General features: G+C 43.8%; 2 protein-coding genes across 6 annotated transcripts in view; one reads left to right on the top strand and one right to left on the bottom strand.

The window, feature by feature from the left end:
* The window catches only part of CLDN20 (claudin 20), a 5509-nt gene extending 4399 nt beyond the window's left edge, over positions 1-1110 (top strand). The window contains exon 2 of the mRNA XM_027769812.1: positions 28-1110. Coding sequence (XP_027625613.1) covers positions 106-765 — 660 coding nt within the window. The 5' untranslated portion in view covers positions 28-105 and the 3' untranslated portion in view covers positions 766-1110. The remainder of the gene's footprint in view (positions 1-27) is intronic.
* Positions 1-16228, bottom strand: part of TFB1M (transcription factor B1, mitochondrial) — a 48906-nt gene that overhangs the window by 18591 nt on the left and 14087 nt on the right. For 2 of the 5 annotated variants that reach the window (XM_027769799.1, XM_027769811.1), the window contains exons 4-6: positions 15745-15822; positions 14462-14613; positions 3370-3489 (exon numbers count right to left, since the gene is read on the bottom strand). In XM_027769799.1, coding sequence (XP_027625600.1) covers positions 3370-3489; positions 14462-14613; positions 15745-15822 — 350 coding nt within the window. Of the gene's footprint in view, positions 1-1541; positions 1702-1999; positions 2437-2608; positions 2698-3369; positions 3490-14461; positions 14614-15744; positions 15823-16228 lie in introns of those variants that run through there. The other 3 variants (XM_027769805.1, XM_027769807.1, XM_006139983.3) reach the window with 3 other exon arrangements.

The raw sequence follows: 16228 nt of genomic DNA, 5'->3' as shown, positions 1-16228 counted from the left end.
GCTTCTAATACTTGTCTCTACACACAGGAAGCGCCGTAACTCCAACTGAGGGCCATCGTAACTAGGCAGCGGGACTTCCTAGGAGGACAGAGATAAGGCACCCTCATGGCCTCAGCGGGACTCCAGCTCCTTGCTTTCATCATGGCCTTATGTGGGGCCTCTGGAGTGCTCACGGCCACTCTGCTGCCCAACTGGAAGGTGAACATGGCTGTGGGCTCCAACATCCTCACAGCCATAGTACAGCTGCACGGGCTGTGGATGGACTGCACCTGGTACAGCACCGGGATGTTCAGCTGCACCCTGAAACACGCCCTTCTGTCCCTCCCCACACACCTGCAGGCTGCGAGGGCCACCATGGTCCTGGCGTGTGTCCTGTCTGCCCTGGGGATCTGCACTTCCACGGTGGGAATGAAATGTACTCGTTTAGGAGGGGACACACACACCAAGAGTCAGGCTTGCTTTGCTGGGGGAGCCTGCTTCATGTCGGCCGGGGTCTCTGGCGTAATACCCACAGGGTGGTACACGAAGGAGATCGTTGCAGACTTCCTGGATCAGACAGTTCCAGAAAGCAGCAAACACGAACTGGGGGGAGCTATCTACATAGGATTCATCTCTGCCATGCTGCTGTTTATATCCGGCATAATTTTCTGCACGTCCTGTATGAAGAAGAATCCAGAAACTTGGCACAACCCACCCAAGAGCCAGCACATCTCAACCTCCTGCTTAGAGAACGCTTCGGCATACAACCTGAGGGACTATGTGTAAGCAACTGTGTGGTGTGATGAGCACGGAGTGAGGTTTTCAGGTGCCTGCTGGGACTTTTATTTTAGACTAAAAAAAGATGAAAAAATCAGAATTATGCTTAACAAAGAGTGTAAAATATTTGAAAAACTACAAAGTAGTTTAAAATGCCAACAAAACAATTATGTCTTTTTCCATTGTTTTCATATTTTCTTTAGAGGACAAAATTGAAAGAGCTGCTAATTACAATGAGGCAATTAACTGATTGCTTTTTTCCCCTTTTCAGATAACATGTTGATCACCTTCAGAAATGAACTTTTTTTTTCCCAATGGTTTTACCATAGGGCGTGTGTGCTCACCAGAGAGAGAGAGAGAGAGGAGGAAAGTAAGAAATCACCCCCTGGTGGGATGGCCATGTCACAATCCCTTCTCCATTCTCCTGGGATTCTGGGCATGCATGTACACACATCTCACATGATTTCTTTTTTTTTTTAAGAGAGATTTTTGCCATAGGGCACGTGTCCTCACCAGAGACTAAAAGAGACAGACAGAAAGAGAGAAAATCATCCCCCCCGGGGGATGGCCACACTGCAATTTCCTCGCCTTCATTCTCATCTTGGGATTTTGGGCGCATACGCATACATGCCTGGTTTGAGTTTTTTTAAGCTGCCAGGTTCAGGACTCGAACCATGGTCGACTACATGGGAGTCAAGCGACGTAACCATTATACCTTCTGCTGGTCCCACATCTGGCATGATTTCCAAGTCACTGGGTCCAGTACTTGAACCATGTTGGCCATGTGGGAGTGAAGCACCTTAACCGCCATGCCAGCAGCTGGCCCCTAGAATTGGATTTTATAAGCGACCTAAATCACTGAGCATGAAGAGTACCTCATCCTGGGGTTAATCAACAGGGTCTCCTCCTTTTGCGACCTGGTTGGCAACAGTGGAGCAACTTGTTCTGTTTTTAAAGTGACAGAGTGTGAGAGGGCGTTAGACAGAGAAGCTGTCAGCCCCATTTGCAGGCTGCCTAAACCATCCATCCCAAGTCCCTATCTACTGTGACCTCCCGTCTCTTTTTTCATTTTTAAAAACTACCTAGGAGGGGCTGACTGGTGGTGTGCTGGTTAAGACACTGGACTCCCACAAGGCTGAACGCAGTTCACGTCCTGAACCTGAAGGCTTGCTTTCTCACTCTCCCTTTCTCTCTCTCTCTCAATCTGGTCAAATGAAAAATAACAACAATAATAAATAAAATTAAATAAAGACATAGCCTGCAGACCCCTGTGTAAATGAAGTTCGCTTTCTACTGTCTGTGTATTGCCACATATACTTCAAAAATTTTTTTATTTAGCTCTGGAATATTTTCTTCCTAAAGAGATACAGGTATGTTTCAAATTCTCAGAAAAGCAGCCATTTCAGACCAAAAGCAGGCCTGGCTCCACGCAGTCTGGGTGTGGCGAACGTGAGATGCTGAGAGGCCCCTCCACGCCTGCTGCTGCCTCCCCTGCTGTGCTCGTCTCTTCGCCTGCCACCTTAGACGCACCCCTGCCTGGCTCCTGCTCTTCAAGGGTGCACATGAGGCTCCTCTGTGGACTCAATCCGGACTCCCCCAGAAGTCTGAGCCTCCACCTCTGCTCGCACAGAATGCTATTGAACAAATTCTCCGGAGCTGACAGGACTGCATCTCGCCCCACTGGAGAGACAAAGCACCTTCTTTCTCTATCCTCAGCCACTTGTCACTGCAAATGCTTGCCACCACAGGCCAGCCCTGACTCTACCCTGCATACGCCCACTGGGTCAGACCTCCAAGTGACTCCACCCCATGGCACAACTGCCAGTAGCTTCTGAGAGGTTAAAGGAGTTACCTAACCGTCCCAAGGTCACACGGCTGGTAAGTAGGGAGATGGGATTCCACCGCAGGAAAGCAGGAAACTGGGCTCCGTGGCCAACCCCTCTGAGACGGAGAAAAGTGGGAATAAGAACTAAGTACTCACGTTGTGATCTTTGTGGTTCTTGCTTAGGAATAAAGAAAACAGCTATGACAGTTTGCATAAGAAGAAGGATTAGATCCTAGAGATTATTTCTTACGATGAACACCTCCTCTGGAGAACAAAGATTACAACTCAAATCCTAATTCGTTTTTTTTTTTTTTAAAGAGGTTTTTGGCTTAGGGTGTGTGAGCTGGGAGGTCTGGGGGTGTGCAGAGACATTGAGAGGGAAAGTAAGAAATCACCCCCACAGGGGGGATGGCCACTCTGCAATCCCTTCTCCATTATGCCATCTGTTACACCCCCCTCCTTTTCTTAACAGAGATTTTTGCTATAGAATAGGTGCACTGACCCGAGAGACAGAGAGATAGAAAGTGAGAAATCCCCCCGGGGGATGGCTTCAATCCCTTCTTCTCTACTCTCCTCTTGGGATTTTGGGCACACACACACACACACACACACACACACACATACACACACACACACACACACGTACCCAGTGTGAGTTTCAAGCTGGTTGAGTTCCAGACTTGACCTGTGGTCAGCCAAGAGGGAGTCTAGCGACATAACCATTATGCCATCTGCTGGTACCTAAAATCCTAACCCTGATATACTAAAAGAAATAAGCAGAAACTCACCTGTGGTTTGGGCACAAAAGCTCGCCCTGGAATCGTAAACACGTGCTGAACCCCGCACAGATACTGGGCCATGACAGAAAGGCGACTGCGCTGTTTGCTTCCTGTACTGGCTGTCAGTCTCTGCAGAAGGACAAAAACCAAATTTTAGCAGATAATTAAACAATTCGGGAGCCAACGTTCTATTACCTCTGAACTCTAGGGAATATTCCTTGAAGCAAATTTTAGAAGCACAAGCTAAACGACACATGCCATGCAGCCGGCATGGAGAACACGTCCCTCGAGCATCACCTGAGCTCCGCCTGCGAGTGTGAACTGTATCGCATGTGGTATATAATAACGAATCAGATACGCAACCTTCCTCACTGCGACGGCGATGTTCAAACTGCCGCTATATTCTGTAGCAGACAGTCCTGCATAAAACAAGCAATCAATAACTATTTCTGAAGAAATTAATAAACATGGTGAAGAACTAAGGATGCTTAAATGTTTGATATTTTGAATTACTTCAATATATAAATGAACACTCTTAATGGTACACTTCACTTCTCTTCATTTAAATGTGTTAATAATATAACTTTGAAAATTCAGAACCCTTCCAGAAATGATTTTTGTAAAAAGTAGGAATTTGTTCTCTCCTAAACACTCGAACATTTTTATTTTGAAATTAATTAGCTATCTCTAAATTGGCTAGTAAGTGCACTGCAATTTCAATCAAAATCCCAGCAGGATTTTAAAAAGGAACTTTAATTTCCGCACAAACTTTACTAAATTAAATTCCATATAAAACTTACATAAAGCTAAAATGGTCAGGACACATGTGAAGAATCTGACAATGTCACTGAGAGGCTCCCCCTACTGGACATCAGAATTAAGACAGCACTGGCACAGGCGGACGGACTAAGGGTGTAAGCTGAGCAACAACCCGGACAGATGCAATGTACCAGCTGCAAAAAGGTAAAGGACGGGTCATTCAATACATAATGCTGGTATAGTTAAGTATCTCCAGGAGGAAAAAAATAGGCCTGTGCCTTGACCTACAAGCAAAACTAAACTCTAAGTGCATTGAACATAAAAGTAAAATTTCAAAATTCATAGGCAAATATCTATGGCTCCCCTGGTAGAGAACTTCTTAAAGATGCAGAAGCCACAGGATACTGACACAGTGTGCTCTAGGAAAACTAAAAACGTCTGTGGCTGGCAGGTGGAGTGGTGGTGACGGTGCTGGACTCTCCACGTGGCTGAACGTGGTCTGAGCTCCAGATCTGATGGCTTGAAAATCGGATGCATGTGCACGTATGCCCAAATCTAAAGAGAAGGGCGATTTCTTACTTTCTCTGTTTCTCTCTCTCTTTCTCTCTCTCCCCGGCAAACACATGTGTCCTATAGCAAAGCAAAACAAAACAAAACCTTAAAAACTAAAAAGATATAAAAATAAAGCAGTATGTTAAAATTGGACAAAACTGAGTGGTGGATTAAAAAAAAAAAGTAGGCATTCTTCTCATTCTAAAATGTGTCCTGCTACCCTGTGTACTTGGAGCTCGAAGCCGTTCTACACCTCTTTCACATGTTGGGGTCAACATGATGAATATTGTGGTGCTCTCTTGGGACTCTGCACGGGGGCAGTGGGCCTCACGCTGCGGCTGAGGTCACAGTGCTTGTCGGGATCACTGTTTTGGGTGTCCCTCTCCTGTGTTATGCCCCAGGCTGATCTGTTCTACCAGGAATTCTTTTTTCTTTGGTGATTCTAGTCTGCTGGGGCATGGAATCCACACAATCTAGCTCCTTAGAACTTTGCCTTTGGTAAGATTAAAGAAATGGGTCCTAGGGGCCAGCAGGTGGCATGGTGGTTAAGGGCGCTGGACTCCTACATGACTGACTGTGGTTCAAGTCTTGGTCCTGGCAGCTTGCTTTCTCACTTCCTTTCTCTCACTCTGTCCCGCTCTAGTCAAATTAAAATAAACAAGTAAATAAATAAACTTAAATAAAATAATTCTTAAAAGAAAAACGTTCTATGTGAGATGCCGAGGACATTTCTTATGGACAAGTTACAGCTTTTGTGACCTCTGCTGTGTTATTCAGAAGCCATCCTCTGATCACCATCTGTTTATTCTAAATCGCCAGGCTCTTGTCTGTACATTTTGGCACAGCTGAAATTACTGAGAAGTTGAGTCAACGTAAGTAAGTGATGAGTTGCTGTAGAATATAAGACAAAATGCATTCTTTCTCACTAAAATGTAAAACTAAGAAATTTATATACTCTCAAGCAAAACACAAATAACCAAAGTAAACTGAAAAGAATAAGCTTATAGATCAAATGACCAAAAATATTTTTAGATCTTCATTTTTTTTTAATAGGAGCTCAATTTTATTAATGGTGCAAAATTCAAAATGCATTAAAAATGTTAACATCCAGCTGGCATAATTCAAAACTAAAATCTAGCATGAACAAAAATTACAAAATTAGAAATAATCCAAGAGATATTCTCTTGTTTTTTTTTTTTTTTAAATTTCATCTAGAATTTCTTCCTCTCCATAGCTACTGTTTTACTTTACAGTTGAAAGTGTGTTTTCACCGATGAATTCAAGAGCATTAAAAATCAACTTTTAACTAAAAGCAAACCCATAGGGCATGCTTGTTAAGTGTCCTAGATTGAAGTAAAGACACATTTGGGCATGCTTTCACGTGGAGAGCGATGCAGGCAGCACTCTCGGGGAGGAGGGTCCTAACCCATTAACTTGACCCATTTATTCTTCGTAGCAAATATACCAAGTGTGGAACTGAAAAACACGTGAATCATCTACAGTAATTTACAGGAACGTAGCAGGCACAGCTGTCCCTAACGCAGTAAGAGAAAATGTAAGTCACAGATGGAAAAGCTCTGCAGAAGACTTCACTAAAAGCTGCCCTACAGTAAAATGGTCTTCCAACCATGTGAACTTGCAGTGCTATTGATGTATTTCATAGGTAAAGCCATTAAACCCCAAATCCAAGATATATGATTCTAACGACACAAGGCCAAGAAACTAAACCAGGTCATTTTTCAATAAAAGGAACCCTCTGGGGGCCAGAGGTGGTGTGGTGGTTAAGGCACTGGACTCTCACATGGCTGACTGCAGTTTGAGTCCAGGACCTGGTGGCTTGCTTTCTCACTTTACCTTTCTGTCTCTCTTTGGTGAGCGCATGTGACCTATAGCAAATTTAAATAACAGTAAATAAAGTTAAATAAATATTTTTTAAAAAGGAAACCTATAGTCCCTGAGCTTTTTTTTTTTTTTTTAATTTTGAGAGATTTTTTGCTACAGAGTGCGTGCGCTCGCCAAAAAGACAGAGAGAGACAGAAGAGATAGAAAGTGAGAAATCATCCCCCCTGGGGGCTGATAGTGGCCATGCCGAAATCCCTTCTCCTCTATTCTCCTCTCAGGATCTTGGGCACACATGCACATGCGCCAGCATGAGTTTAAGCCACCGGGTCTGGGACTCTAACTGTGGTTGGCTACATGGGAGTTCAGCGACATAGCCATTACGGTAACTGCTGGTCCCCTCCCTGAGCTTTTAAAAGCATTCTAAGAGAAAAACAAGGGGTCAATGAATTCAGAAGGTCAGTGGTTTTGTTTGTTTTTCCTTATTCACCTAAAATATCTTTCAGTACAACCAGAAAAATTAGACTTATTAAGGTACACAGGACATCTGGGACAATGAGAACCACATAATAGAGAGGTCACTCCCTCCCTGCCAGGAAAGTAGTGCCTGTAAACAGCGAGGGTCCCTGGAGGTCATAGGAGATACAAAAGGGTGATGCTCAACCAGGAAAGACCACAGGTCCAACAGCACTGAGATCCTCAAGCCTTCAGCAGAACGCCCAGGACCTGTGTTCGAGTTCAGCGTTTCCTGTAACTAACACGACCTTCTGGAAGACATTAAACCACTCTGAGCCTCGGTTTCCTCATCTATAAACTGAAGTTAGATGAAATTTGGTTAGGTCTCATTTACTGCTACCGTCTGAATCTGTGTTAGAAGCTGTTAACTTTTTACTATCCACATGTCCTCTAATGTGGACGAATTGTTACTTTCAGTTCTCATGGTCCCTGGGACAGGAGTAAAAGGATGATGCTCATTTACCTTCGTTTTGTAATGCACAGGGCCGAACACAGTCAGGGCTGCACACAGGACCATGCCCGATGGGACCCTGAATAGGACTCCTAAGAAAACGCTGCCTTGTATTTACTCATGAAACTTCACTTGCAAAATATGAAAGCCAGAGGGCCAGTGTTACCGGTACTTATGATGTATTTCATAAATTATAGGTTCACTATAAATGCTTCTAAATATCCATGCCAAAATTTAGCCAAAAAATCAGCCTTTCTTTTTAAAAGGAAAATAACTACATATAGAGAAGTCAAAGCAAAACTATTATTAATAATCACAACTGACATTCTCAGTACTAAAAATATGACTCCACTTAAGTCTCTATTCCTTTGTGCTAGTTTCCAAAAAAATGAATACATATTATTTTACATCTACTGTATTATCAAAGAACAGAAATGTCATAAAAATCACGTCAGAGAAAACACTGTCGAGGTATAATAAGAAATATACTTGTGCTGGCAGGTGGTGTGGTGGTTGAGGGCACTGAATTCCCACATGGCCGACCACGGTTCGAGTCCCGAACCTGGCAGCTTGCTTTCCCACTTTCCCTCTCTCTCACTCTCACTCTGTCCCTCTCTGGTGAAATTTAAATGAATAAATAAAATTAAAATTAAATAATTGTTTAAAAAAGAAAAAACAATATATATATTTGATCTTTGTCCCTAGTTTCTAGCACAAAACTCATAAAACCATGATGAATTTCCTGGGTGAAAAGGAGCATCTTTTATTTTTCATGAATCCCTTCTGATCACATCTGCTAATGAGGCAACTGGGGCCCTCTGGGTATACCAGAGAGAGACAGAGAGACAGAGAGAGGGGAGAGGGAGAAAGGAATTCCCAATGGGGCATGGTCACGCTGCATTCCCTTCTTCATTTCTCCATCCTGTCAGGATTTGGGGCACAGACACCTGGCATGCTTTTCTTCAAGCTGCCAGGGCTGAGATTCAAACTACAAGTCGCCCATGTGGGATTCAACTCCCCCAGTCACTCGGCCAACAGGCTGGCCCCTGGCTTTTTACTGTATAAGCTACACTTGAGCCCACTAGCTAATAGGCATCTTAACAAACGTATGCCGACAGGCAAATGAGCTAGAGGGCTCTGGAACCCTTCTCTCCACAACCGCCTTGTAAAAGCTGAGATAATGTGACTTTTGGGACTACAAACTATCAGTTCCTTTGAATTGTGATCTGAGACCCATCTTGCTGTCTCTTCTCTTTGCGAGGACTCACTCAGTGAGGCACCAGCCATGCTGGCTCTGTATAAGTGAACAACCCCTTAACTTCATTGTTGGTGACTTGACATCATTCTGGACCATCTGAATTTCCAGTACCACCTTGAGGGGACTGGTCTCCTGAACCATGTGCAGATTTCTCTCACGAGGTATGGTGTCTGGTTTGTCACAAGGACTCAGCTCATGTAATGTTTCTTCTTTCCTTTTACTTATTTGACCATGTTTGCCTATTGTCTGCTTGAATGTACAACCAATTCATTCAGAAAATACCTTTTTATTTGGCTTATCATTTACTTAGGGCATAAAAGAACCTGCCTCAAAAAGGGTTTCACTGACACCAGGTATCAAGGAACAAGATCACCTTGTCCCACGCTCAAGGGTCTTGCAGGCTGAGGCACAGGTAAGGGATGCAAACAGAGCAGGGGGTCTCGGACCTGGCAGACAGAGGCTGGATCTGCCCAGAGGGACCTGGGAGGCCTAGGGAGCCAGAGTGTGTGGAACAAGTTCAGAGAGGTACAGGAAAAGGCACACGAGGACACACACGTGCACGTACAGGGAGAGGAAAGGGAGTGGAAAAGATGGCAAGAGAATTTGAGGAAGAGCTCCTGAGACACGCAGTCTCTGGCTGATCAATGGCCTGACTGTGCCTGAGGTAAAACTCCCTAAAGGCTGAGGCTGGACAGAGGACCCTGTGAAAGCAGCAGGTCCAGCTGGAATTTGCACAGGACTGGATATAGTTTGTATTTCCACCAGCTAAAGTAGAATGTCCTCAAAATAACACAGAGCAGAGCCAACCCTCTAGCCTGATGGTTAAGGGAATTAGACCCCAGATGGTTGACCATGGTTCAAATCTTGGCTCTGGTGGCTTGAAAAACACACTGGGCACATATGCATGCCCAAAATCCGACGGGAGGAGAAATGAAGAGATTGCAGCTTGTGTATGCCCCAGCGAGTGACTTAGTAGCTTAAAATTAAAAGATACTGGGGATCCTTCAGCACAAACCTTGAAAGTAAGCCTCAAACAATCTGCAAGTAAATTACCCAAGTGCCGGAACAAAACCCAACACTCAATTCAGTAACATAAAATATAGCCCTCAACCCCACTAAGAAAAATAAGCAAACAAAAATACTCTCACAATGTTCGGCATCTTGCCAAAAATCAGCAGGCTTGCTTGTAAAGAAGCAGGAAAATGGGACCCACAGTAAGAAGGAAAGTAACCCATCAGTTAGACAGTTACAGAAATGACAGAGGTAATGAACTGAGTGGATGAAGCTCTTAAAGCAGCTATTATAAATATTATATATGACCCAAGTGCCAAGAATAGCATGAACATAATGAGGAAAAAAGAGAAAATGAAACTTCCAGAGATAAAAAATACAGTATTTTAAAGGAAAAGTATACTCAATGGAATGGTAAATTAGACACTGCTGAACAAGAGTGATGATTTGAACTGAGAGTAATTTAATTGATTTTTTATGTATGGTGAATCACTAAATGTTTTTTTATAATAGTTAATCAAATCTCTATGCATTTTATATATTTGTAAAACGATTCTCTTCTCCATTGCTGATTGATGATCTGAGCACTGCCTTATACCACGCTGTCTGAGTCCGGGTTGTCTATGCAGCCAGCCGTCGGTCTTGTGCTGTGCCATACCACTTCAATTATTAAAGCTTTATCACACACTTTAACATTTCATAGGCAAGTCTTCTCTCACCAGCTTCCTTTCTCAATATTTCTTATGTACTCTTGAAGGTCTATTCCTCAAGATGATACCTGAAACTTAACTGAGTTCTAAAAGAAATTCTTTGAGATTTAGAATATATTTATTAGAGTTATTTAGAAAAAAATAGCATCTTTACAGTCACTTTTTTTTTTCCCCCCCTAATTCACTCATTCATTTTATTTTAATTTGACCAGAGAGAGACACAGAGAGAGACGGAGAGGGAAAGTGAGAAAGCAAGCCATGAGGTCCAGGACTCAAACTGTGGCTGGTCATGTGGGGGTGCCCAGCCCTACCCACCGTGCCACCTACTGGTCCTCTATAATCAGTTTATCTTTAGGAGCATGGACATGCTTGATTTATCTCAATGAGTCTCTGAGATGGTCAATAAAGTTTTGCGGTTACTTTTATATAGGTGTGTCTCTCTCGCTTTCTTTCTGCTTTTCCTTTAAGGTAGAGTGAGGCACATCAACAGGGCGGGGGGACAGGTATTTTTGGACAGGATCTTGCTGGGTTAAGACCTTCCTGCCTCAGCCTCCCCGTTAGCAAGGATTAGAGCTGTATACAGGTAGGTTTGGCATGTCAGTGTGGCCTGGGAACTGAACCTGGGCCTCTGCTGGGCCTCCCAGCCTACCGAGCAATGGTGCAGTCTGTGTGCCACTGTGGCTGGGCCTTTCTCTTAAGTTTTCCAAATAAAAAATTATGTAAATCCAAATAAAATAGTTTACTTGCTATTCCAATAATAGTATCTTTCATTTTCTTTATCCCCTGCTGTATTTAGTTTTCTATTTATTTACCACTAAGCTAATACTTAACGTTCCCAAATCTGTTTAACTATTTTTTCAACATATGCAAACAGGCTATGTATTTATCAAGTTCACCTTCTCGATCAGCTCTGATCTAGACTGGATATTCTTCCAGAGGGTTCTATTCTCTCCGTCACACGATGGGCCCTTTGCTTCTCAGATTTTACTTCATCTTCTTGGTGTCTCAAATCAGACTAAGCTAAGTGGGTTTTTTCCATTATGGCAGAGGAGCTGACTGAGATCAGTGAAGGGCAGATGCTATGAGTTTTTATTTATTTACTTTTGAACTGCCAGGGGGTACAGAGAGGCAGAGAGTGAGCGAGAGAGCATGCATAAAGAGCACCCCCATTGGGCATCATGGCGCCACAACCCTTTTTCTCCATTTCTCTATCTTGTCAAGATCCTGGGCATGTATGCACATGTGCCTGGCATGGTTTTCAAGCTGTTGGGATGGGGTCTGACCTGTAGTTGTTCATACGGAGTATGGCTCCAGGGGCACGATGTTTAACCCACTGTGGTACAGAGCCAGCCCAAAAGCTAGGGTTGGAAGGCGTCCTCTAAAAATGCATGTGTTGAAATTTTGGATGTCTGACTATGGGATTTAGAGGTGGGTCTCTGGGAGCTACTCAGGATTAAACTCTTTGGGGTGCAGCACCCATGAATGAATCCTGGTGGGCTTCTAAGGGGAGGGAGGGGCCGCTCTGTACTGCAGCACTAAGCCCTCTGCAGAGGGGCTGGGATCCCACATGGCTGACTGTGGTTTGAGTCCTGGTCCAGCAACTTGAGAAACACACCAGGTGCGTGTGCAAGTGCGTGTATCCCGCAGATCCTATTGGAATGGAGAAAAAAGGATTGTGGCATGAGCTCCCCCTGTTGGGAAGTGTTCTCTGTCTCTCTGGTGCATGCATGTTTCCTGAAGCAATCAACAAATTAAGTAAAAAGGAGAGGGAATGAGACGTATGAGCAAGCTCTTGCCATGTGACGCCCTGTGCCAACTCAGGACTCTGCTGAGTTCCCACCAACAAGGGGACCACCTGCAGCCCTTGACCTTGGGCCTCCAAACTGTGAGCCGAACAAGCCTCTAGTTTTTATAGTGGTCGTCAGGAATGATGTATTCTTCTGTGTTCTCCTATGCAAAAATGCGTCACGACTTTTCTGACAACCCAGTAGATTACTCAGTGTAGTCATTTATATATAATGCAGAAAGCAGACTAACACAGTAGACTTGTCAATAAATGGGGCAGGTTAATGAGATTCATGTCAAAAATAGTAAAACTGGCTTATACTTAAACCACAAACAGAAATCAATACCAAATGCATTACAGATATAAATATAAAGGGTAAAACATAAACCTAGAAGGTAATAGAAAAAATTCACAATCTCAAAATAGGGAAGATTTCTTCAACAAGACACAAAAAGTGCCAATTATAACTTTAAAATCAAAATGCCTGCTCTTCAAAAGACACTAGTCAGTAACACGCAGTGGAACAGAATAATTTGCAATGCCTTTAACTAATAAAGGACTGGAATGAAGAACACTTAAGAATTCCTTCAAATCGATAAAGACAAATAAGCCAATAAAAAGATAAGCAAAAAGCAAATACTTCACAAAGAAACAAGTAACTCAAAACATGTAAAATGGTGTAAATTCCATTAAAAATCAGCAAAGACAAAATAAAATGTGATGACATTCCATTACCTCCCATAACAATGTACAAGCCTGGGAATAGTGAGCAGTGACAAGAATATGGAGCAAAATGAACCCTTGCACACTGCTGGTGGGAACGTAGGACATAATGGCTTCCGAGAACAGGTTAGTATTACCCAGCAAGGAGGAAGACCTGAACTCTGCATCTGGTATACACCCTAGAGAGATCCGGCCCATATGCCCAGCTGACATTAATAAAACGGCAGTTTTATTTGTAATAACAAAACACTGAACTGAATTCAAACTCCTGAACAGGAGAATGGACCTGGCTGCTGTGCTGCAGTGGTCATGCAGTCCCCTGCAAAGCTGGACTTCAGGTCTGGCCAGAAAATACCCTGGATGTGGACATGACTGCTAGGATCCTGAGATGTTGGAGGGCTGGGGAAAGTGAATCACAGTGTGATGAGCCCCTGGCAGGGGTGTTTCTCCAACTCCGTCTCTCTCATGCACACACAACGCGTCCATTCTCATCAAAAAACAAACCCATACCCAGGAGGATGGAGAGGTAAATCACAACACGGTCAGAGAGTAGGTTTGCTACAGAGCTACATAAATAAACAAATCACACCTATCAGCAAATCCCACAAATGATGTTCAAGATAAAAAAAGTGTGTAATATATAAATAATTTTGTACAGATTTCAAAAATGGGCAAGACTAAAGTATGTATTCATCGTGTGGCTGTAAGTCTATGTAAGACCATGCAAGGGAGTAATAAAGTCCAAATTCACACAAGTGGTTAGGATGGGGTGGAGAGGGGATGCGATCAGAATGAGGCATACAACAGGGAGCCAAGGGCTCTGGCAATTCAGTCATTAGCTTGGGCGTGCGGATCCAGGCATTCTTTTCATCAAGCCACATGTATGTGCCATCTAGCCTTTTATGTTTATGTCATAATTAAACTTGTGAAAGCCACATACAGTCTGCAGACCGCCTCTTTAAACTTCTACAGCTCCTAAACCTCCTTGCCCACCTGGGGGTTTACTTTTTAGAGAGTGAACTTGAAATGTACCTGCCATGGGCGTGCCGGCACAGCAAGCACTGCGGAGTGGGGTGCTGAGCCAGTGCTTAAAAGCCAAATGACGCCCCGCGCCCTTTCTCTCGGAGCTTCAAGTTCAGGGTTACCACATTTTCAAACCATCACTCTACTAAGGTAATGGGTCAACGTGAACACACCACAAACCCATCCCTCTGCATAAATGTGCAGCCAATGCCGTAGCTTCCGTCTTTCTCTGTGTCTGCGGCGGTCCTCCCGGTACTCACCGTCTGCCTGGCAGACACCACATCATTCACATTCCCCGGGAGCTCAGGGCCATTATGTCTGTCATCACTGTATGTTACACTCTGCCTGAACTGTTGAGTTTCCTGCGTAACAAAGTGTTATTAACCTAGAAAACAGTCTGTGGTAAAAATGTAGTATTATCTGGTTTTGGAGTTTAATCATGTGTTAAATAGCCAGAAAAAGTGAAAACTTACTTCTGCCACTTCCTTTTGAAAAGTCAAAGTCATCTGAGTTCTGCCGTACGTAAAAGGTCCGTTTCGACATGAAATGTTCTCAAGCCACTTGATAATCAGTGGAGTTGAAACACTGAAAGGCAGGTTTCCAATGATGTGTACACTTGGAGGCTCTGTTTGGCAGGGGAAAAAACAACTTGGAATGATTTCAATATATGAGAATACAGTTTTAGTTATGAGCAAAATCAACCCAAAATATAGATGGGCTGAGTACTTTTCCATCTGTTTTACAAAAGCAATGTTTTCTCACAATCAACTCTCGATTATTATGGAAAAAAATTGGATCTAATTAATGTTTAGTCAGTGAAAGTCCTCAGGTTGCTAGCCTAGGAAAAATAGATGAAAAGAAAAGTTGGTTTGAGGGTAAATACAATTTACTTTGGACATGATGAGGGTAAAGTGCCTCGGGGTACCCAGATAAAGCTGTCAGAGGGGGAGATGCCAAGGAAGGGGATACACGAAGGAGCTGAAGCTGGGAGCACCTGCCATAGACAGGTGGAAGTGAAGCCACAGGGGTGGAGCGATCCAGGCAAACCAGTAGCATAAGGAAAGATGCTTGGGACCAGCAGATGGCATAATGGTTATGTTGCTGGACTCCCACATAGTCGACTGAGGTTAGAGTCTCGGACCCAGCGGCTTAAAACTCATGCCGGGCACATGTGCGTGTGTGCCCAAGATCCTGAGAGGAGAATGGGGGAGAAGGAACTGTGGCGTGGCCATCCCTGTTTTCTATCTTTCTGTCTCTCTGGTGGGTGCACATGCCCTATAGCAAAAATTTCTCTTAAAAAGAAAAGAAAAGATGCTTAAAAAACAAAATCTCAGAAACAATGACATGAAAGATGCAGGTGGAAAAACAACTACAGCACAGAATAGTCAGAGCAAGTTCACAGGTACCCAAGGGAAACAGGAGGGTCTGAAAGCAGGAAGGTGAGAGCTGAGCAACCTTCCAGGAGGCAGCTGGTAACAGGGAAATGCATGTGGGAGAGTTCTTCAGGCAAGTAAAGCTTGAGACAGCAGCTAAGGGGTGACCTTGACTCTGGCGTGGCTGGGGCAGGGCAAGAACCTGAAGGTGGCTGTGGGCTGAGAGGGGAACTGAAGATTCCAAGTGCAGCCCTCTGATGGGGCCCCACCGTAGAGAGGTCAAAGAAGGGGTTGGGGAGGGGGGAGAGCAGCTGAATGCATCCAAACCCCACTTCATGTGCTCTGGGAGGTTTTTTAACAGGCAAGAAACATACACTATTTACCTATGTATTCCAAGGAGGTGACACATGAGAGGAACACAATTAATACCATGCATGAACGAAGAGTGTCCTGGTAGGTCACTGAGTATAAAATGCAATGGAAAAAAAGTTGAAACAAAGGCTTGGGTGTAATCAGTTTACTCAAAGTTTTTTTTTTCACCTTTCAGACAAAGTAATACTTCATAGTTTGCCCTATCCTTGCATAGCACCATAAAAATGGTAGGTTTAGGGACCAGCAGATGGCGTAATGGCTATGTCACTGGACTCCCATGTAGTTGATTGCAGTTTGAGTCCTAAACCCGGTGGCTTAAACTCACTCTGGGCGCATGTGCATGCGTGCCTAAGATCCCAAGAGGAGAATGGAGGAGAAGGGATTGTGGTGTGGCCATCCCTCCCTGGGGGTGATTTCTCGCTTTCTTCTCTCTGGTGAGTACATGTGCCCTATAGCAAAAAACTTCTTCAAAAAAAAAAAAAAAAAAAGTAAGTT

Source organism: Tupaia chinensis, unplaced genomic scaffold (assembly GCF_000334495.1).
Source record: "Tupaia chinensis unplaced genomic scaffold, TupChi_1.0 Scaffold000014_1, whole genome shotgun sequence".
Lineage (NCBI taxonomy): Eukaryota > Metazoa > Chordata > Mammalia > Scandentia > Tupaiidae > Tupaia > Tupaia belangeri.
The sequence above is the reverse complement of the archived record's forward strand: the minus strand, read 5'-3'. Positions and strand labels throughout refer to the sequence as shown.